At 40.2% G+C, this 23,938-nt stretch overlaps 1 protein-coding gene across 2 annotated transcripts in view; it reads left to right on the top strand.

Moving 5' to 3' along the window:
• The window catches only part of LOC105478221 (phosphate regulating endopeptidase X-linked), a 222,883-nt gene extending 199,487 nt beyond the window's left edge, over positions 1-23,396 (top strand). Inside the window, exons 19-22 of one of the 2 annotated variants that reach the window (XM_011735347.3) lie at positions 2,512-2,577; positions 3,572-3,676; positions 20,803-20,879; positions 23,294-23,396. In XM_011735347.3, coding sequence (XP_011733649.1) covers positions 2,512-2,577; positions 3,572-3,676; positions 20,803-20,879; positions 23,294-23,396 — 351 coding nt within the window. The remainder of the gene's footprint in view (positions 1-2,511; positions 2,578-3,571; positions 3,677-20,802; positions 20,880-23,293) is intronic. The other variant, XM_011735348.3, reaches the window with a different exon arrangement.
• The last annotated feature ends 542 nt before the right edge of the window (positions 23,397-23,938 follow it).

Raw genomic sequence — 23,938 nt, 5'->3', positions numbered from 1 at the left:
TCCCAGTGACAAGCGAGCAGTTTACTTCATCACTCTGACTTAGGTTCACTAGAAGCAGAGCCCAAGAAGGGGTTCCTTAGGTCATTGATTTTTTTGAGACAGTGTCTCGCTGTGTCACCCAGGCTAGAGTGCAGTGATGTGATCTCGGTTCACTGCAACCTCTGCCTCCCTAGTTCAAGCGATTCTTCTGCCTCAGCCTTCCCAGTAGCTGGGATTACGGGCGCCAGCCACCATGCCTGGCTAATTTTTGTATTTTCAGTAGATATGGGGTTTCCCCATGTTGGCCAGGCTGGTCTCGAACCGCTGACCTCAGGCAATCTGCACACCTCGGCCTCCCAAAGTGCTGGGATTACAGGTGTGAGCCACCGCACCCAGCCTAGGTCAGTGATTTATTCAGAAAGTAGTTTCAGGAAAAACCTATAATGGAATGAGGGAAACCTGTTGGTTTCAGGAAATGTTGAGCCTCACCCTGATTCCACAGAGGATTCTGGAGCACGAAGTGCACCACAGAAATTGTTCAGCCCAGGTACTGGGCTGTTCAAATTGCACATCAGTCAATTACTGGAAGGTGGGTTATAACCTCCCAGCAGTCTCCAGATGAGGTGACTCCCATAAGCTAAGGTTGATCTGGCTGTTAGCAGTTTTGGGAATGGGTGTACAGTTTAGGTAGAAAAGGGGATCTGGTGGGATATCAACATCTGCTACACACTCAGCTTTAGATCCTCGTTTGTTGAGCAAGGATGGTGGTAATTAGCACTTACCTCATAGGATTGTGGATAACAAAGAATATACATAAAGCAGGAATGATAGCTTTTGTATACTGAAGCTAGGAGGGTCCTGAGTGATTACAGTGAATAATAGTTTCCAAAGATTTATTTTTATTCCTTGATATTGCTTGATACCTGGGTGACTGGGCTAGCTAAAAAGTAAAGAGTTGGTAAGATCCATGGCTTGAAAGTTTCAAGCAAGATATGTTAGTTTTCTGCTGCTTGCTATAACAAGTTACTATAAACTTACTAGCTTAAAAGAACATAAATTTAATTTATTAGCATACAGTTCTGTATGTCAGAAGTCTGACATGGATCTCAATGGCCTAAAATCAAAGTGTCAGCAGGGCCACATTCCTTTCTAGAGGTTGTAGGGGAGTATCTGTTTCCTTGCCTTTTCTAGCTTTTAGAGGCTGCCCACATTCCTTAGCTCATGGCCCCTTCCTTTTTCAAAGCCAGCAATGGCCAGTGGAGTCTTCTCATGTTGCATCACTCTGACAGTCTCTCTCCTGCCTCCCTTTTCCTCTTGTAAGGACTTTTGTAATTACACTGGGTCCACCTGGACAATCCAGGATAAAGTCTGCATCTCGAGATCCTTAACTTAATCACCTCATGTAAGTCTCCTTTGCCATGCTTTATTTTTCCAGCTTCATTTTGTAGGGACCATTCCTCTGTGCTTGAATCTTTCTTTGCAGTGAATAAGGTAACATATTCACAGATTCCAGGGATTAGGATGCAGACATCTTTGGGAGGCCGTTATTCTGCCTATTACACAAGAGTTGAAAGACTTTTCTGTAAAGGGCCAGATAGTAAAAAATTTAGGCTTTGTGGGGTGTATGGTCTTGTTACAATATTTAATTCTGCCATTGTAGCAAGAGAGCAACTATAGACAATACATATATGAGTGGGCATGACTGTGTCCCAATAAAACTTGATTTAGGAACACCAAAATTTGAATTTCATATAATTTTCATGTGCCACAAAATATTCTTCTTCTTTTGATTTTTCCCCAGTTGTTGAAGTAGGTAAAATCCAGTCTTACCTTGCAGCCTGTACAAAAACAAGGAGCAGGTTGGATTTGGCTTGTGGGCTGTATTAGTTTAGAATATTTTTGTCCTAGCTCATTTAAAGTTTTAAGAAACAATCTTGAATATTTGCAATAATTTCTTTACCATGCTTGGCTGGTTGTCATACATATTGCAGACCTCAACCTTCTGATCTGTACTCCTTCTGTTTGATTTTTGTTCCCTGGGAGAACCACTTTCCTTTTAATTTTTCATGGAAATTGCTGAAGGTAAAATGATGATAGTTGGTCTATGAAATCTTGTTCCAGTGTGGATGGTAAATTTTTGGAAACACAGGCACAATGAGAAGAATACTGAAATTATATGAGTTAATCAGAGAAAGTAACCTGTGTATTGACATTCCTATTTTTTCCCATTAAACCAGAGTCACTCAGAATATTGTTAACATTTTACTGGAGCTGGCTAGATTGGTTAGAATGAAGAGGTAGGTGACAAAGAAGTGTGTAGCATAATAAAATAGAAAGTATTATATTCAGGAGCACCTTGCTGAGGATAGTGTGCCATCTTACAATATATTATGCCTACCTCTGATTTATTGGATGTGATTTTCTCTTTAAAATATGATACTTTTCTTGCTATAATACTCATGCCCCTTGCTGAATGATAGTTGAGCATGAAACACTGATTTTTTTTTTTTTTTCCTTTTTTCTTTCTGTTAGGTCAAGGGGAAGAGGACCCTGGGAGAAAATATTGCTGATAATGGAGGCCTGCGGGAAGCTTTTAGGGTATGCGTTGCTACATTTGCTGTGGTTCTAAAAATCAAGCCATAAAACACCATATGGGTGTCCCTCAATTCATACCACAGCCATGTTCTTGAGGAGTTAGATATTATGGAATTTCTGTAAATAGAAGTGTGTCTCCCTGTTGACCCTATTATATAAATAGAACTATATTTCTTTCTTTTTGGGGTGTAAAGTCACCCTAAAGAATAATATTTATTAAGAATCATGTATTTAAAGAATAGCTTTTAGAAAATACATTCACCATCAGATCGAAGCATGCTACGGCAATCTCCTTGGGGCTAGGTTCATTTGTTTTCCTGAGTACAGGTGTTTCTGTAGTCTTCCTATAAATTTCTCTGAAAACATCAAACTTCTAAATTATGACCAGAGGGCAGTGGTTCTCATATACTGGGCCAAGTGATAGTTCCTAATAACGTTTTCATCATCCATTAGTTTGTGGTCAAATAAGAAGCATAAGGATAATGCAGAAAGATTTCATAAAGCTAAATGCATTCAATTTAATGACCAGACTGTTATTCCCGGTTATATCCTTCCTATATTCTAGTTGAAATATACTTTATTTTATAAAATGAGGGCACTAGAAGATGATAGTTTTTCTCTTATGTGTCAAAATGAAAAAAGGTGATATGCAGACCCCAAAATGTATTGCCATAGGGGCCTTGCCATTGTATTAGATTTGTTTGTCCCCTGGTAGGAAGAGAAAGAACAGCTTTATTTCCCCAAGAGTTATTTAATATCTGAACGCTTTGGTCCAGCTGCTTTGGTATACATTGAGCATAAGGCCTTTCTGCAGGTGTACCTGCCTCACTGGTAAGCAATAGGACATGGACTTGTTTCCAGGTGTTTCTTTTCTTAAAGAAAATTTTGACATGATGCATTTTGCACGTGGCAGGAGTAGATATTTACTATTCCTGTGCTAGATGAGAAAAGAGAAAAACCCACCATTGCAGAGACTCATCTCTTCTTCTCTCACCAGGCTTACAGGAAATGGATAAATGACAGAAGGCAGGGAGTTGAGGAACCTCTTCTACCAGGCATCACATTCACCAACAACCAGCTCTTCTTCCTGAGTTATGCTCATGTGAGTAGACTGAGGAAGGGGCATCAGGGATGAGATGCAGGACTTGAATTTGCTCCCTTGATCAAAGATTTCAAAAAGTTTAATGGTATGACTTTGATTTTTAGCAAAAGTTTTATCTTGCTGATTATTTTTAGGGTAAATCTCACCTCCTTAATGTTCTATAGTACATAATTAATTAACTGATTGAATCAAGGTGTATTGGTATTTTTTAAATCAAATGGGTTACTAGCCCTGCGGTAATTCATTTGATAGTTCCTCAATGTATCTTGACTTCTTAATGTGTTTGATACTATTTGTAACCATTTCTAATAACTTGTTCTTTGGCTTTCATGGGCCTGCCCTTTCCTATATTGCTTCTCCTTTGCCTCATTTGCTGACTTTATGCCACCACTCTCAGCCTGTGGGGGACCCTCAGGGTCATGTTCCCAACTATCTAATGCATATGCAGAGACCCTTAGAGCTGAAAAAGAACAAAGGCAAGGAGAGTCATGTCACTCTTTTGTGAGTTTAATAGGCTCTTGGAGCAGAAATTGAAAGGAAGATGTGCACGAAATACAGCACAATTCTGAGTTTGAGTCTCTGGCTAATGAGGCAAGTGCCAAATCTTTATTAGTTATTACACTGGTTCATGTCATAAACATACAGGCAACCTCTTCAGTCAGGGATAGGACAATAAAGGTTTTCTAATGAATGGCCTCACAGTGGGCAAATGTGTATGTGTATGCTCAAAGCTAGACAAAAATTTTCATCAGTACAACCTTTTGTTCCTAAGTCTTTGCTTTCACTGCTAAGTAAGCTCATTCTCACACAGGTCTTTGCTCAAAGCTAGACAAAAATTTTCATCGTACAACCTTTTGTTCCTAAGTCTTTGCTTTCACTGCTAAGTAAGCTCATTCTCACACAAGTCTTCTATAATTCACTTTGGTCAAAGGATTCTTGCTTGCCTGGGGTCTTTTTATTTCTTAAAGCTAATATAAAAACACTAAATAAATTATTATTTAGCATCCTGATGTCAACCAAACTCTAGTCAACAACATGACTTACCTTTTAGTCTTCCTGTTTCTATCATCTCATCCTATATTTAGATTTTCCTGGTTAGAAAGCCTGGATTCTTAGGTCTTATTTGATGCATCTGTCCTCATTTTTATAACATGTATTCCAGAAGCCAGATGTTTCATACTTTTTAAAAAATTATACTTTAAGTTTTGGGGTACACATGCAGAACGTGCAGTTTTATTACATAGGTATACATGTGCCATGGTGGTTTGCTGCACCCATCAACCCGTCATCTACATTACGTATGTCACCTACATTAGGTATTTCTCCTAATGCTATACCTCTTCTAGCCCCCAACCCTCCAACAGGCCCTAGTGTGTGATGTTCCCCTCCCTGTGTCCATGTGTTTTCATTGTTCAACTACCACTCATGAGTGAGAACACGCGGGGTTTGGTTTTCTGTTTTTGTGATCATTTGCTGAGAATGATGGTTTCCAGCTTCATCCATGTCCCTGCAAAGAACATGAACTCATTCTTTGTTACGGCTACATAGTATTCCATGGTGTATATGTGCCATATTTTCTTTATCCAGTCTGTCATTGGTGGACATTTGGGTTGGTGCCAAGTCTTTGCTATTGTGAACAGTGCTGCCATAAACATGCGGGTACATGGCATCTTTACAGTAGAATGATTTAAAATCCTTTGGGTATATACCCAGTAATGGGATTGCTGGGTCAAATGGGATTGCTGGTTCTAGATCCTTGAGGAATTGCCATACTGTCTTCCACAATGGTTGAACTAATTTACACTCCCACCAACAGTGTAAAAGCGCTCCTATTCCTCCACATCCTCTCCAGCATCTGTTGTTTCCTGACTTTTCTAATAGGCTTGAGGTGGTATCTCATAGTGGTTTTGATTTGCATTTCTCTAATGCCCAGTGATAATGAGCATTTTTCCATATGTTTGTTGGCTGCATAAATGTCTTCTTTTGAGAAGTGTCTGTTCATATCCTTTGCCCACTTTTTGATGGGGTTGTTCGTTTTTTTCTTGTAAATTTGTTTCAGTTCTTTGTAGATTCTGGATATTAGCCCTTTGTCAAATGGATAGATTGCAAAAATTTCTCCCATTCTGTAGGTTGCCTCTTCACTCCAGTGATAGTTTCTTCGGCTGTGCAGAAGTTCTTTAGTTTAATTAGATTCCATTTGTCAATTTTGGCTTTTGTTGCCATTGCTTTTGGTGTTTTGGACATGAAGTCTTTGCCCAAGCCTCTATTCTGAATGGTATTGCCCAGGTTTTCTTCTAGGATTTTTATGGCTTTAGGTCTTATGTTTGTTTAAGTCTTTAATCTATCTTGAGTTAATTTTTGTATAAGGTATAAGGAAGGGATGCAGTTTCAGTTTTCTGCATATGGTGAGCCAGTTTTCCCAACACCATTTATTAAATACGGAATATTTTCCACATTGCTTATGTGTGTCAGGTTTGTCAAAGATCAGATGGTGGTAGATGTGTGGTGTTATTTCTGAGGGCTCTGTTCTGTTCTGTTGGTCTATATATCTGTTTTGGTACCAGTACCATGCTGTTTTGGTTACTGTAGCCTTGCAGTAAAGTTTAAAGTGAAGTAGTGTGATGTCTCCAGCTTTGTTCTTTTTGCTTAGGATTGTCTTGGCTATATGGGCCCTTTTTGGTTCCCTATGAAGTTTAACGTAGTTTTTTCGAATTCTGTGAAGAAAGTCAGTGGTAGCTTGATGGGGATAGCATTGAATCTCTAAATTACTTTGGAAAGTATGGCCATTTTCACAATAATTGATTCTTCCTATCCGTGAGCATGGAATGTTTTTCCATTTGTGTTCTCTCTTATTTCCTTGAGCAGTGGTTTGTAGTTCTCCTTGAAGAGGTCCTTCACATCCCTTGTAAGTTGTATTCCTAAGTATTTTATTCTATTAGTGGCAATTGTGAATGGGAGTTCACTCATGATTTGGCTCTGTTTGTCTGTTATTGGTGTACAGGAATGCTTGTGATTTTTGCACATTGATTTTGTATCCTGAGACTTTGCTGAAGTTGCTTATCAGCTTAAGGAGATTTTGGGCTGAGACGATGGGGTTTTCTTAATATACAATCATGTCGTCCACAAACAGAGACAATTTGACTTCCTCTCTTGCTATCTGAATACCCTTTATTTCTTTCTCTTGCCTGATTGCCCTGGCCAGAACTTCCAACACTATGTTGAATAGGAGTGGTGAGAGAGGGCATCCGTGTCTGATGCCGGTTTTCAAAGGGAATGCTTCCAGTTTTTGCCCATTCAGTATGATATTGGCTGTGAGTTTGTCATAAATAGCTCTTATTATTTTGAGATACGTTCCATCAATACCCAGTTTACTGAGAGTTTTTAGCATCAAGGGGTGTTGAATTTTGCCAAAGGCCTTTTCTGCATCTATTGAGATAATCGTGTGGTTTTTGTCATTGGTTCTGTTTATGTGATGGATTATGTTTATTGATTTGCATATGTTAAAACATCCTTGCATCCCAGGTATGAAGCCAGCTTGATCATGGTGGATAAGCTTTTTGGTGTGCTGCTGGATTTGGTTTGCCAGTATTTGATTGAGGATTTTTGCATCGATGTTCATCAGGGATATTGGCCTGAAATTTTCTTTTTTTGTTGTGCCTCTGCCAGGTTTTGGTATCAGGATGATGCTGGCCTCATAAAATGAGTTAGGGAGGATTCCCTCTGTTTCTATTGTTTGGAATAGTTTCAGAAGGAATGGCACCAGCTCCTCTTTGTACCTCTGGTAGAATTCGGCTGTGAATCTGTCTCATCCTGGACTTTTTCTGGTTGGTAGGCTATTAATTGCTGCCTCAATTTCAGAACTTGTTATTGGTCTATTCAGGGATTCAACTTCTTCCTGGTTCAGTCTTGGGAGGGTGTATGTGTCCAGGAATTTATCCATTTCTTCTAGATTTTCTAGTTTATTTGCATAGAGGTGTTTGTATTTCTGTGGGATCAGTGGTGATATCCCCTTTATCATTTTTTATTGCATTTATTTGATTCTTCTCTTTTATTCTTTATTAGTCTGGCTAGTGGTCCATCTATTTGGTTGATCTTTTTAAAAAAACAGCTCCTGGATGCATTGATGTTTTTGAAGGGGTTTTCATGTGTCTATCTCCTAAAGTTCTGCTCTGATCTTGGTTATTTCTTGTCTTCTGCTAGCTTTTGAATGTGTTTGCTCTTGTTTCTCTAGTTCTTTTAATTGTGATGTTAGGGTGTCAATTTTAGATCTTTCCTGTTTTCTCTTGTGGGCATTTAGTGCTATAAATTTCTCTCTACACACGGCTTTAAATGTGTCCCAGAGATTCTGGTACTTTGTGTCTTTGTTCTCATTGGTTTCAAAGAACATCTTTATTTCTGCCTTCATTTTGTTATTTACCCGGTATTCATTCAGGAGCAGGTTGTTCAGGGTTGTTCAGTTTCCATGTAGCTGTGTGGTTTTGAGTGAGTTTCTTAATCCTCAGTTCTAATATGATTGCACTGTGGTCTGAGAGATTGTTTGTTACGATTTTCTTTCTTTTGCATTTGCTAAGAAGTGTTTTACTTCAAATTATGTGATCAATTTTACAATAGGTGCAATGAGGTGCTAAGAATGTATATTCTGTTGATTTGGGGTGTAGAGTTCTGTAGATTGCCTATTAGGTCCGCTTGGTCCAGAGCTAAGTTCAAGTTCTGAATATCTTTGTTAATTTTCTGTCTCGTTTATCTAATATTGACAGTGGGGTGTAAAGTCTCCCACTATTATTGTGTGAGAGTCTAAGTCTTTTTGTAGGCCTCTAAGAACTTGCTTTATGAATCTGGGTGCTCTGTATTGTGTGCATATATATTTAGGATAGTTAGTTCTCCTTGTTGCGTTGACACCTTTACCATTATGTAATGCTCTTCTTTGTCTCTTTTGATTTTGTTCATTTAAAGTCTGTTTTATCAGAGATTAGGATTGCCACTTCTGCTTTTTCCTTTCCATTTGCTTGGTAAATATGCCTCCATCCCTTTATTTTGAGCCTATGTGTGTCTCTGCACGTGAGATGGGTCTCCTGAATACGGTACACCGATGGGTCTTGACTTTTTCCAGTTTGCCAGTCTGGGTCTTTTAATTGGAGCATTTAACCCATTTACATTTAAGGTTAGTATTATTATGTGTGAATTTGACCCTGTCATTATGATGCCAGCTGGTTATTTTGCCCATTAGTTGATGCAGTTTCTTCATAGTGTTGATGGTCTTTACAATTTGGTATGTTTTTGCAGTGGCTGGTACCAGTTGTTCCTTTCCATGTTTAGTCCTTCCTTCAGGAGCTCTTGTAGGGCAGGCCTGGTGGTGACAAAATCTCTCAGCATTTGCTTGTCTATAAAGGATTTTATTTCTCCTTCACTTATGAAGCTTAGTTTGGCTGGATATGAAATTCCTGGTTGAAAATTCTTTCCCTTGAGAATGTTGCGTATTGGCCCTCACTCTCTTCTGGCTTGGAGAGTTTCTGCCTAGATATCCTCTGTTAGTCTGATGGGCTTCCCTTTGTGGGTAACCCAACCTTTCTCTCTGGCTGCCCCTAACACTTTTTCCTTCCTTTCAACCTTGGTGAATCTATTATGTGTCTTGGGCTGCTCTTCTCGAGCAGTATCTTAGTGGTGTTCTCTGTATTTCCTGAATCTGAATGTGGGCCTGTCTTGCTAGGGAGGGGAAGTTCTCCTGGATAATATCCTGAAGAGTGTTTTCCAACTTGGTTTCATTCTCCCTGTCACTTTTAGGTACAGCAATAAGACATAGATTTGGTCTTTTCACATAGTACCATATTTCTTTTCACTCCTTTTTCTCTAATCTTGTCTTCTCGTTTTATTTCATTGAGTTGATCTTCAATCTCTGACGTCCTTTCTTCCGCTTGATCAATTTGGCTGTTGATACTTGTGTATGCTTCACAAAGTTCTCGTGCTGTCTTTTTTAGCTCCATCAGGTCGTTTATGCTCTCTAAACTGGTTATTCTAGTTAGCAATTGATTTAACCTGTTTTCAAGGTTCTTAGCTTCCTTGCATTGGGTTAGAACAAGCTCCTTTAGCTCGGAGCAGTTTGTTACTACCCACCTTCTGAAGCCTACTTCTGTCATTTCATCAAAATCATTCTCCGTCCAATTTTGTTCCCTTGCTGGCAAGGAAGTGTTCTGGTTTTTGGAATTTTTAGCTGTTTTGTGCTGGTTTCTCTGCATCTTTGTGGATTTATCTACCTCTGGTCTTTGATGTTGGTGACCTTCAGATGGGGTATTTTAGTGGACGTGCTATTTCTTTCTGTTTGTTAGTTTTCCTTCTTACAAACAGGCTCCTCTGCTGCAGGTCTGCTGGAGTTCTACTCCAGACCCTGTTTGCCTGGGTATCACCAGCAGAGGCTGCAGAACAGCAAAAATTGCTGCCTGTTCTTTCCTCCAGAAGCTTCGTCCCAGAGGGGCACCTGCCAGATGCCAGCCAGAGCTCTCCTGTATGAGGTGTCTCCCAGTCAGGATACACGGGGGTCAGGGACCCACTTGAGGCAGTCTGACCTTTAGCAGAGCTCGAACGCTGTGCTGGGAGATCTGCTGCTCTCTTCAGAACTGTCAGGCAGGGACGTGTAAGTCAGTCTGCTGAAGCTGTGCCCACAGCCACCTCTTCCCCCAGGTGCTCTGTCCTAGAGAGATGGGGGTTTTAATTCCCTGACTGGGGCTGTTGCCTTTTTTTCAGAGATGCCCTGCCCAGAGAGGTGACATCTGCAAGTCTGGCTACCGTGGCTTTGCTGAGCTCCTCCCGGTTCAAACTTCCCAGTGGCTTCGTTTACACTGTGAGGGTAAAACCACCTACTCAAGCCTCAGCAATGGGGGATGCCCCTTCTTCTCCCACCAAGCTCGAGCATCCCAGGTCGATCTTAGACTGCTGCTGTACTGGCAGTGAGAATTTCAAGCCAGTGGATCTTAGCTTGCTGGGCTCTGTGGGGTTGGGGCCCGCCAAGCCGGACCACTTGGCTCCCTGGCTTCAGCACCGCTTTTGATGGGAGTGAATGGTTCTGTCTTGCTGGCGTTCCCACCACCACTGGGGTATCAAAACAAACAAACAAACAAACAAAAAAACCACACACACAGAAAAACAAGAACAACAAAAAATCTCCTGCAGCTAGTTCAGTGTCTGCCCAAACGGCCACCCAGTTTTGTGCTTGAAACCCGGGGCCCTGGTGGGGTAGGCACCGGAGGGAATCTCCTGTTCTGCAGGTTGTGAAGACCATGAGAAAAGTGCAGTATCTGGACTGGAGTGCACGGTTCCTCAGGCTGAGTCCCTCATGCCTTCCCTTGGGTAGGGGAGAAAATTCCCTGACCCCTTGCACCTCCTGGGTAAGGTGACACCAGACCCTGCTTAGGCTCACCTTCTGTGGCCCTGCACCCACTGTCCAACCAGTGCCAATGAGATGAACTGGGTACCTCACTTAGAAATGCAGGAATCACCCACTTTCTGCATTGATGTAGCTGGGAGCTACAGACCGGCGCTGTTCCTATTTGGCCATCTTCTAGTTCTTCTCGATGTTTTATACTTTTAAATGCTTTTCAGATTCAACATCTTCTCTCCTGTTTTAGACAGTTTAGGCTGCTATAACAAAGTGTAAAAGTGTCATAGACTAGGTGGCTTATAAACAACAAATTTATCACAGTTCTGGAGGCTGGAAGTCTCAGATCAGAGTGCTAGTGGGATCGAGTTCTGGTGCGGGCTTTCTTCTGGGTTACACACAGCCAATTTTTCTCTGTGTCCTCACATGGTGGAAAGAGCTAGCTAGCTCTCTGGCCTCTTATATGGGTACTAATCCCATTCATGAGGGCTCCACCCTCATGATTTAATTGCCTCCCAAAGGCCCAACTCCTAATACCATCACATTGATTAGGGCTTCAACATAAGGATTTTGGGGGGCAGAAACATTTAGTCCATAGCATCCCCATTACCCTATCTCATCACATATGGGCATAATCTTAATATCCTCTACTCTGGATTATCCCAACAGCCTTATGGAATGTTAATCTGACTTCAGCATTTTTTTTTTTAACCACTGTTTTACATACCATTGAAATCCCACTTTTATTTCATTACCAACCTGCTTGAAAGACCTACAGTGGCTCCCAAATGCCTACCACATTGAAGCCAAACACCTCCATCTGGCTTCCCAAATTTCCAACTCCACCTAATCCAATTCAATTTCCCATAACTTCATTGGGTGAGAAAAAAACTCAGCCTTAATGGGGCAAGTATCCTCACTTCTACCCTACAATGTCATGCCCATTACTGTCTCTCTGGCTTTGCTTCTGATTCTCCTTCTATAATGCAACCCTTCCTACTCTTCCCCCTCAGATGATTATTCAGTGTAAGCTTCATCCTTTAGGATCCATATTGAGTTCCATTACCTCCACATATTCCCAAGGACTCCAGTCCTTATTATTTTATTTTATCTTCAACTCCTTTTACACTTACTTTCATTACTATGCAGTTGAGTACCTAACTGCTCTCCAAATGTTCAAGAATTTTAGTTTTCATAGATGGAACTTTCTAGAGTTGGGATTGGCAAACTAGGGCCAAATATGGCCTGCTGTCTTTTTGTAAATAATGTTTTATTGGAAAGCAGCCACATTCCTTCATTTATTCATGATCTGTAGCTGGTTTTGTGCTACAGTGGCAGAGTTGAATAGTTGAAACAGGGACCTTATAGTCTTCAAAGCCTAAAATCTTTACCATCTGTCTCTTTCCAGAAAAAGTTTGCTAACCCCTGCTCTAGAGGACAAAGTACAGTGATCTATCAGTTCTTACTGTTTACATCCTAGCCCACAACATCTCTTTGTAAAAAAAATAAACTAATTGATAGTGATGTTACTTATAATTCTGAAATGTTTCCAGATATAATACCAAACTATATCTGATTTATTTTAAACTAAAGAGATTTGGCGGGGGGTTGGAGGGACGGGGAGTGGAAAGCTATTTTATATCACTAGTGAGAAATTTATCTTGGATCTTTTCCCACTGACAGAATGAGGAGATTTTTCAATCTTTTGCACTTTAAAGTAAGTCTGCTTATAAGGGGTAAAATTACTTTCCCTCCTGGGAAGGTACTAAGAAAACAGTAGCAGGCATAATGTGTTTTCCGAAGTCTCTTAAGTGATATATTAAGCAAAGACAATACTATATTATAGTGTAAGAGTATAAGAAGAAATAATATAAGAAAAGAGGTTAAAATCAAATGCCAGAAACTACTTCACATTAGCCAGCTTCTGAGGAAATTAAGGAATCACATTACAAAACATATTCAAAGTCGAATTCAGAACCAATGTAACTGGTGGTTTATCTTCATCAAAAGCAACAACATCATATCACCTTTCCTGCTTTCTATATCCCTACAGTTGCTGAGACCTCTCATTTTTCTCAGATATTCTAATCCTTCTACTTCTTTCCATTCTATTTTCTACTTATTTAGTGGATATCCATTCTTCCTGGCATCTATAAATAATCTAACTAGTCTCTAATTTCTTCCTTCCATTGTACACCCCTGCCAGATAAATCTTTTTAAAAATCTGGATTTTATTATTTTCCTACTCAAGAATGACTTTTAAATATAGTTTAAACACTCTGGCCAGCTGTTCAGGACTTCAGAAATCTGACACTGTCCTTCCTCTCCCACTGCTGCCCGTTATGCACCATATACTCCAGCCTAGTTGAATGTCTTGTTCTCTTTCCCCTCAAACATATCTTTGCTCCCATTTCTCCCTCCACTTAGAATATTTTTTCCATATTTATGTGTCCTAGTTCAATTCATAAAGACCATATCATATCTCAAGTCATATGGCAAGTCAGGATAAAGTAGGTTATGCTGCAGAAACAACACAACAAAAGTTTATTTCTTGTTCACTCTCCATGTCCAACAGGAGTCAGCAGTGGGGCTCTTGTAGTTTTTACTCAAGAACTTGGGTTTTGGGCCGGGCACAGCCTGTAATCCCAGCACTTTGGGAGGCCAAGGTGGGTGGATCGCCTGAGGTCAGGAGTTTGAGACCAGCCTGGCCAACATGGCCAAACCCCGTCTCTCCAAAAAAAAAAGAAATACAAAAATTAGGCAAGATGGCCTAATAGGAACAGCTCTGGTCTGCAGCTCCCAGTGAGACTGACACAGAAGGTGGGTGATTTCTGCATTTCCAACTGAGGTACCTGGTTCATCTCACTGGGACTGGTTGGACAGTGGTGCAGCCCACAGAGGGCAAGCCGAAGCAGGGTGGGACATTGCTTCACCCCAGAAGCACAAGGGGTCAGGGGATGTCCCGTTCCTAGCCAAGGGCATCCATGAGAGACTGTACCAGGAGGAAGAATGCACTCCAGTCCAGATACTGTGCATTTCCCACAGTCTTCGCAACTGGCAGACCAGGAGATTCCCTGCAGTACAGGGCTTGGCAGGTCCCACCCCCATGGAGCACAGCAAGCTAAGATCTACTGGCTTGAAATTGTCACTGTTAGCACAGCAGTCTGAGGTTGACCTGGGATGCTTAAGCTTAGAGTTGGGAGGGGCGTCTGCCATTGCTGAGGCTTGAGTAGGCAGTTTTACCCTCACAGTATAAACAAAGCCACTGGGAAGTTTGAACTAGGCAGTTTACCCTCACAGTATAAACAAAGCCACTGGGAAGTTTGAACTAGGCAGAGCTCACAGCAGCTCAGCAAGGCCACTGTGACCAGACTGCCTCTCTAGGCAGGGCATCTCTGAAAAAAAGGCAGCAGTCCCAGTCAGGGAATTATAAATAAAACCCCCATCTCCCTGGGACAGAGCATGTGGGGGAAGGGGCAGCTGTGGGCACAGCTTCAGCAGATGTAAACGTCCCTGCCTGACAGCCAGTGCAGCAGTCAAGCTCTGCTAAGGGTCAGACTGCCTCCTCAAGTGGGTCCCTGACTCCCATGTATCCTGACTGGGAGACACTTCCCATTAGGGGCCGACAGACATCTCATACAGGGATAGCTCTGACTGGCATCTGGCAGGTGCCCCTCTGTGGACAAAGCTTCCAGAGGAAGGAGCAGGCAGCAATCGTAGCCTTTGCTGGTGATACCCAGGCAAACAGGGTCTGGAGAGGACCTCCAGCAAACTCCAGCAGACCTGCAGCAAAGGAGCCTGAAAATCCACGAAGATGGGGAGAAACCAGTGCAAAAAGGCTGAAAATTCCAAAAACCAGAATGCCTCTTCTCCTTCGAGGATCATCAGCAAGGGAACAAAACTGGACGGAGAATGATTTTGATGAATCGATAGAAGTAGGCTTCAGAAGGTGGGTAATAACAAACTGCTCTGAGCTAAAGGAGCTTGTTCTAACCCAATGCAAGGAAGCTAAGAATCTTGAAAACAGGTTAAATGAATTGCTAACTAGAATAACCAGTTTAGAGAAGAAGAACATAAACGACCTGATGGAGCTAAAAAAGACAGCACGAGAACTTTGTGAAGCATACACAAGTATCAACAGCCAAATTGATCAAGCGGAAGAAAGGACGTCAGAGATTGAAGATCAACTCAATGAAATAAAACGAGAAGACAAGATTAGAGAAAAAGGAGTGAAAAGAAATGAACAAAGCTTCCAAGAAATATGGTACTATGTGAAAAGATCAAATCTACATTTGATTGGTGTACCTCAAAGTGATGGAGAGAATGGAACCAAGTTGGAAAACACTCTGCAGGATATTATTCAGGAGAACTTCCCCAACCTAGTGAGGCAGGCCCACATTCAAATTCAGGAAACACAGAGAACGCCACAAAGATACTCCTCGAGAAGAGCAACTGCAAGACACATAATCATCAGATTCACCAAGGTTGAAAGGAAGGAAAAATGTTAAGGGCAGCCAGAGAGACAGGTCGAGTTACCCACAAAGGGAAGCCCATCAGACTAACAGTGGATCTCTCTCCAGAAATGCTACAAGCCAGAAGAGAGAGGGGGCGAATATCCAACAGTCTCAAAGGAAAGAATTTTCAACCCACAATTTCATATCCAGCCAAACTAAACTTCATCAGTAAAGGAGAAATAAAATCCTTTATAGACAAGCAAAGGCTGAGAGATTTTGTCACCGCCAGGCCTGCCTTACAAGAACTCTTGAAGGAAGCACTACTATTAGTACCAGCCACTGCAAAAACATACCAAATTGTAAAGACCATCAACACTATGAAGAAACTGCATCAACTAATTGACAAAATATCCAGGTAGCATCATAATGACAGGATCAAATTCACAGATAACAATATTGACCTTAAATATAAAGGGGCTAAATGCCTCAATTAAAAAAGACAGACTGGCAAATTGGATAAAGAGTCAAGACCCATCAGCGTGCTGTATTCAGGAGACCCATCTCACATGCAGAGACACACATAAGCTCAAAATAAAGGGATGGAGGAAGGTCTACCAAGCAAATGGAAAGTAAAAAAACAAACAAAAAAGCAGAGGTTACAATCCTAGTCTCTGATAAAACAGACTTTAAACCAACAAAGATCAAAAGAGACAAAGAAGAGCATTACATAATGGTAAAGGGATCAATGCAACAAGAAGAGCTAACTATCCTAAATGCATATGCACCCAGATTCATAAAGCAAGTTCTTAGAGACCTACAAAGAGACTTAGACTCCCACACAATAACAGTGGGAGACTTTAACACCCCACTGTCAACACTAGACAGATCAACGAGACAGAAGTAACAAGGATATCCAGAACTTGAACTCAGCTCTGGACCAAGTGGACCTAATAGGCATCTACAGAACTCTACATCCCAAATCAACCGAATATACATTCTTCTCAGCACTACATCACACTTATTCCAAAACTGACCACATAGTTGGAAGTAAAACACTTCTTAGCAAATGCAAAAGAACGAAAATCATAACAAACAATCTCTCAGACCACAGTGCAAACAAATTAGAACTCAGGATTAAGAAACTCACTCAAAACTCCGCAACTACATGGAAACTGAACAACCTGCTCCTGAATGACTATTAGGTAAGTAACAAAATGAAGGCAGAAATAAAGATGTTCTTTGAAACTAATGAGAACAAAGACACAACGTACCGGAATCTCTGCGACACATTTGAAGCAATGTGTAGAGAGAAATTTATAGCACTAAATGCCCACAAGAGAAAGCAGGAAAGATCTAAAATTGACACCCTAACATCACAATTAAAAAAACTAGAGAAGCAAGAGCAAACACATTCAAAAGCTAGCAGAAGACAAGAAACAACTAAGATTGGAGCAGAACTGAAGGAGACAGAGACACGAAAACCCCTTCAAAAAATCAGTGCATCCAGGAGCCTGGTTTTTCAGAAAGATCAACAAAATAGACTACTAGCCAGACTAATAAAGAATAAAAGAGAGAAGAATCAAATAGATGCAATAAAAAATGATTGATAAAGGGGATATCACCACCGATCCCACAGAAATACACACCACCATCAGAGAATACTATAAACACCTCTATCCAAATAAACTAGAAAATCTAGAAGAAATGGATAAATTCCTGGACACATACACCCTCCCAAGACTAAACCAGGAAGAAGTTGAGTCCCTGAATAGACCAATAATAGGCTCTGAAATTGAGGCAGCAATTAATAGCCTACCAACCAAAAAAAGTCCAGTATGAGACAGATTCACAGCCGAATTCTACCAGAGGTACAAAGAGGAGCTGGTACCATTCCTTCTGAAACTGTTCCAAACAACAGAAAGAGAGGGAATCCTTCCTAACTCATTTCATGAGGCCAGCATCATGCTGATACCAAAATCTGGCAGAGGCACAACAAAAAACGAAAATTTTAGGTCAGTATCCCTGATGAACATCGATGCGAAAATACTCAACAAAATACTGGCAAACCAAATCCAGCAGCACATCAAAAAGCTTATGTTGGCTTCATACCTGGGATGCAAGGCTGGTTTAGCATATGCAAATCAATAAATACAATCCATCACATACACAGAACCAATGACAAAAACCACACGATTATCTTAATAAGGCATTCAACAAAATTCAACACCCCTTGATGCTAAAAACTCTCAATAAACTAGGTATTGATGGAACGTATCTCAAAATAATAAGAGCTATTTATGACAAACTCACAGCCAATATCATACTGAATGGGCAAAAACTGGAAGCATTCCCTTTGAAAACCGGCATCAGACACGGATGCCCTCTCTCACCACTCCTATTCAACATAGTGTTGGAAGTTCTGGCCAGGGCAATCAGGCAAGAGAAAGAAATAAAGGGTATTCAGATAGCAAGAGAGGAAGTCAAATTGTCTCTGTTTGTGGACGACATGATTGTATATTAAGAAAACCCCATCGTCTCAGCCCAAAATCTCCTTAAGCTGATAAGCAACTTCAGCAAAGTCTCAGGATACAAAATCAATGTGCAAAAATCACAAGCATTCCTGTACACCAATAACAGACAAACAGAGCCAAATCATGAGTGAACTCCCATTCACAATTGCCACTAAGAGAATAAAATACCTAGGAATACAACTTACAAGGGATGTGAAGGACCTCTTCAAGGAGAACTACAAACTCCTGCTCAAGGAAATAAAAGAGGACACAAACAAATGGAAGAACATACCATGCTCACGGATAGGAAGAATCAATATTGTGAAAATGGCCATACTTTCCAAAGTAATTTAGAGATTCAATGCTATCCCCATCAAGCTACCACTGACTTTCTTCACAGAATTCGAAAAAACTACGTTAAACTTCATAGGGAACCAAAAAGGGCCCATATAACCAAGACAATCCTAAGCAAAAAGAACAAAGCTGGAGGCATCACGCTACCTGACTTTAAACTTTACTGCAAGGCTACAGTAACCAAAACAGCATGGTACTGGTACCAAAACAGATATATAGACCAAGGGAACAGAACGGAGGCCTCAGAAATAACACCACACATCTACCACCATCTGATCTTTGACAAACCTGACACACATAAGCAATGTGGAAAATATTCCGTATTTAATAAATGGTGTTGGGAAAACTGGCTAGCCATATGCAGAAAACTGCAACTGGACCCCTTCCTTACACGTTATACAAAAAAAATCAACTCAAGATGAATCAAAGACTTAAACGTTAGACCTAGCACCATAAAAATCCTAGAAGAAAACCTGGGCAATACCATTCAGGACATAGGCATGGGCAAGGACTTTATGTCTAAAACAGCCAAAGCCAAAATTAACAAATAGAGTCTAATTAAAGAACTTCTGCACAGCAAAAGAAACTATCATCAGAGTGAACAGGCAACCTAGAGAATGGGAGAGAGTTTTTGTAATCTACCCATCTGAGAAAGGGCTACTACCCAGAATCTACAAAGAACTTACACAAATTTACAAGAAAAAAAAAACCAACCCCATCAAAAAGTGAGTGAAGGATATGAACAGACACTTCTTAAAATAAGTCATTTATGCAGCCAACAAACATGAAAAATGCTCATTATCACTGGTCATTAGAGAAATTCAAATCATAAACCACAACGAGATACCATCTCATGCCAGTTAGAATGGCAATCATTAAAAAGTCAGGAAACTACATGCTGGAGAGGATGTGGAGAAATAGGAACACTTTTACACTGTTGGTGGGAGTGTAAATTAGTTCAACCATTGTGGAAGACAGTATGGCAATTCCTCAAGGATCTAGAACCAGCAATCCCATTTGACCCAGCAATCCCATTACTGGGTATATACCCAAAGGATTATAAATCATTCTACTATAAAGATGCCATGCACACGTATGTTTATGGCAGCACTGTTCACAATAGCAAAGACTAGGAACCAATGCAAATGCCCATCAATGATAGACTGGATAAAGAAAATGTGACACATACACACCATGGAATACTATGCAGCCATGTAGAAGAATGAGCTCATGTTCTTTGCAGGGACATGGATGAAGCTGGAAGCCATCATTGTCAGCAAACACACACAAGAACAGAAAACCAAACACCACATTTTCTCACTCATAAATGGGAGTTGAACAATGAGAACACATGGACCCAAGGAGGGGAACATCACACACCAGGGCCTGTCAGGGGGTGGGGGACTAGGGGAGGGATAGCATTAGGAGAAATACCTAATGTAGAGGACGGGTTGATGGGTGCAGCAAATCACCATAGCACATGTATACGTGTGTAACAAACCTCCACGTTCTGCACATGTACCCCAGAATTTAAAGTATAATAAAAAAAAATACAAAAATTAGTTGGGCTTGGTGGTGTGCACCTGTAATCCCAGCTACTTGGGAGGCTGAGGCAGGAGAATCGCTTGAAACCAGGAGGTGGAGGTTGCAATGAGTCAAGATTGTGCCATTGTACTCCATCCTGGGTGACAGAGCCAGACTCCATGTCAAAACAAACAAACAGACACAAAACTTGGGTTTTAGAGTCTGTATCTTGGCATGTGCTTCTGTGGATAACACAGAAGTAGAAAAGAAGGATAAGGATGTGTGCACTGGCCGTTAGTGTAGCATCTTCAATTGTTCTTAAGGCTCTTAAAACTTCTGTCAGGTTTTAAAGCTTCTGCCAGGAAGTAACATATATTACTTCGGCTTCTGCTCACACTTCATTGGCCAGAACAAGCCATATCGCCATGCCCAACTTCAAAGGAGATGGAGAAGTGTACATCAATCCTAGGCCCAGACTAGGGTGAAGCAAGCAAGGCACTCAGGGGCAGACTACTAACTTCTCATCACCATCCTCAATAATGGGTGGCTGATTCATTTTATTGATTTGAATGAGTATGGTTAAATTTGAGAAGGACTATTTCAAACATTAAATTCATTGAATGAATACACTAGTGGATTCCTGGGCACATATACGATTCTCTTGATTTAAAGCACTTGTCTGAAAACCTTTCTCACTTACTCAAATTGTGAAATTATTCACATTGATAGAATCTTCTACTCTGGGGATCAGAATAATAGATGTTATTACCAATGACGGTTTTATTTGATCTACTAAAACTGTTTGTCATCCACTGATTCTAAAATTATTCTTCAGTATAATTTGGAGCATTTAAGACAGTAGAAAATACATAATTGGAATGAAAGCTCATTTGTTGGGATGCTTTTCTCTTCTAGGTGAGGTGCAATTCCTACAGACCAGAAGCTGCCCGAGAACAAGTCCAAATTGGTGCTCACAGTCCCCCTCAGTTTAGGTAAATGGGCAAAGGGGTGACGGCAGTTTTTAACAGTGCATCTCCCCCCTTTCTCCCCCACCCAGCCATCCAAGGGCTCTACCAGATAGGTGATCTGAAAAAAATCGCATATTGTGAACTGTATGATTTCCATTTTGCAGCCAAAAAATATCTGGCCACACAGAAACTAAGTATCTTCTTTCATTAGTAGTAAGCTGGTTTAGTCAGCACTCTCTCACCTGAATTTCTGCTGGTGGGTACTTGTACATATCTCTAGTCTAGTGCTACATTAAGTGCCAATGAGACTATACAAGACTCCAGAGGCAATTTGGAATCCAAATCATAGCTTTAGTATTACATCGCATTATCTTCCAGTTTTTGAAAGAGTCTCAGTAAACTGCATTATTGGACTTACTCAACTGCTTACTCTTTTGGTCCAAAAAGCCTTTATTGTCTTAGGCAAGGATGAGATTTGATGTACTCTGCCTTAAAACACCTAGAGCTATGGTTTACTTTGTTGTAAAGAATATCCCCTTTAATACCTCTTCTTCTTTCACACAGTCAAACAGCAAACATGAATGAATGGCCACTTTCTAAATAGCTCTGAACACAAAGGAGGATACATAGTATTATTTAGCAATTATAATTTATATCTAGAGTTAGAGAGTCTACATTTTGGCTTGCACTTTGGATCATATTTTGAAACAGTAGCTTATACAAAAAGGGAAGAGGATTATGAATTACAGTCTTATTTGTCAGAATGTATAAAACATTAAGTACAAATAAAATTAAAGTTAGTATTACTCACCCTGTACTCGGTCCTATAGGTTGACAGAAATTTTCTGTAGTAGGGGAAAGATAAGTATGATGAGAAATGCAAAAACCATAACAATTTATATGTATTCATTCTTTGTTTAGGATATTATATCTGGATATCTTTATATTTAATGTTTAAATGAATCCATTAGCATATTGCAAGAAAGCTATCTAAAATTTCTTCTATATTTTAAAATCTTATTCCTAAGATCTTGCCTTAGAAATGCTTCAGAAATTTATTATAAATTACCCACTAGCATAAAAATCTAATCACTGTGTTGGAAATTTCTCCGCCACTGGGCTAAACTGTCATGAAGGCTGACGGTCTCGAATGTACTAAAATGTGTTCCCACTGACAAATGGTGCAGATGAAACCACACAGTAGATTAATTACTCAACAGATACAAGTTTTCAGAAACTTATTTCCTTTAACTAGTTGCCTGTAATGTTGAATTTTACAGTGTATGCTTACTAATTATCAGCTATATTCTATCTTTAACACTTGCCTAGGGTGAATCATACTATGAAATATGCATCCCTACCCATATATTCAGCTAAAACACAAGCGGTTATGAGGATTTTTTGGATATAGTGCATTACATTTATTCAAATGCCCGTAGGTAACAAAGTCATTAGGGAAGAAATAGTGACTGAGAATGCTGAGTCTCTAGTCAACCCTTTGAACATGGAGTTGAGTAAGAAGTAGATGAAAGGGGGAAGTTTTTTTGTGTGTGTGCTGGCTTGTTACTGAGGTCTGCAGTAACTAATTGTAGATTTTGAGTGCAGCAGAAATCACACAACGGCAATATCACTTCCAAAAGACAGCTGCAATCAAAGTACTGCATAGGAATCCAGTCTTTACTGTAGTTGGAAGCCTATAAGAATGTAGGCTATATTGGAGCTAACTCCAGTGAAGAATTATTCATCAGTAATAACTAGATACCATTCATTAATTGATTGTTGCATTAATCAAATTCTGGGCAACTATGAGCTTCCATACCTAACACTAATTCAGAGAAAATGTTTCTGTAGATTGAATGAATTCTTTAAAAATAGCGGGAAATGCAACAACATGGATGACTCTTACAGACATTATATTCGGTGAAAGAAGTCAAAGACCAAACAGTACATACCGTGGATTCCATTCACATGAAGTTCAAAATCAGGCAAAGCTATGGCAATAGAAGTCAGAATAGTAGTTATCTTTGGAGATGCTGTTGGTATGGAACAGGCGGGAGCCTACTGGGTGCTGGAATGTCTTGATCTGGCAGGTAGTAATACGGGCACATACACACAAAAAACTGTCAAGTTCTACATGTAATATTTTGTATAGGTCCGTTATATTTTCTATAAAGTTTTTAAAAAGTTAGAAAAACTAATACTGGTGACAATACAGTTTTATAAGAATTTGAAGACTGTTGGAAGAGTAATGGGGCATTTGCTTGGCATTCAGGAGATGCTGGTTCTAGTCTGTTCATTTTTTTTTGAAAAGTTGTCTCCCTGTAAATAGATTAAAAGAATGGCAACATTCTTTTTAGCAATATTCTGCTATAGTTTTATACAGAACCTGTTGATGTGCAAGAATTGTATGACATATGCTTTGACATACCTTTTTTCAGGGTCAATGGTGCAATTAGTAACTTTGAAGAATTCCAGAAAGCATTTAACTGTCCACCCAATTCCACGATGAACAGAGGCATGGACTCCTGCCGACTCTGGTAGCTGGGACGCTGGTTTGTGGCATCCTGAGACAGTTGCACAGTGCCAGCAGAGGCTGCACTGAGCCTTCATCGCCCATTGCTTTAGGCCTGGAGACTTTCATTTTTAGTGCATTTTCATTATTTGGGTAGGTGACCTGCTTGGATCTAGACAGTATATGTTCAAAGTTGTAGAGCTTATAAAATGGAATACAAGCATGAACCAAGTATGTTTTTTTAGAAAATCAAACCAACAAAAATAAATCCCTAGGCTACTTTTGTTAAAATGCTATCTGCTAAATTGTTGCTATTGTCCATTTTAGTGTGTTAGCCACAGTTATGTGGTACATACCATTTCAATCTATAGCTTTGTGGGAAGCCTAAATTGATGTATCCATTAAAAGTTCAATCTATTAAACTTGTAGCCTCTCGTAGAAGACACGTGCATGAACACCTGGGAGGGCGTGCTGCTCTGTGGAATGCAGTGCAAGTTTTTATGGACAGTAATTACACAGCATTCCTCAACTCTAAGGTAGTTAAATTAGAAATATGTTTGATCTCCATTTT

Source organism: Macaca nemestrina, chromosome X, assembly GCF_043159975.1.
Source record: "Macaca nemestrina isolate mMacNem1 chromosome X, mMacNem.hap1, whole genome shotgun sequence".
In the NCBI taxonomy this organism is placed as follows: Eukaryota; Metazoa; Chordata; class Mammalia; order Primates; family Cercopithecidae; genus Macaca; species Macaca nemestrina.
Note: the sequence above shows the minus strand (reverse complement) of the source record. Positions and strands in the feature narration are given on the sequence as shown.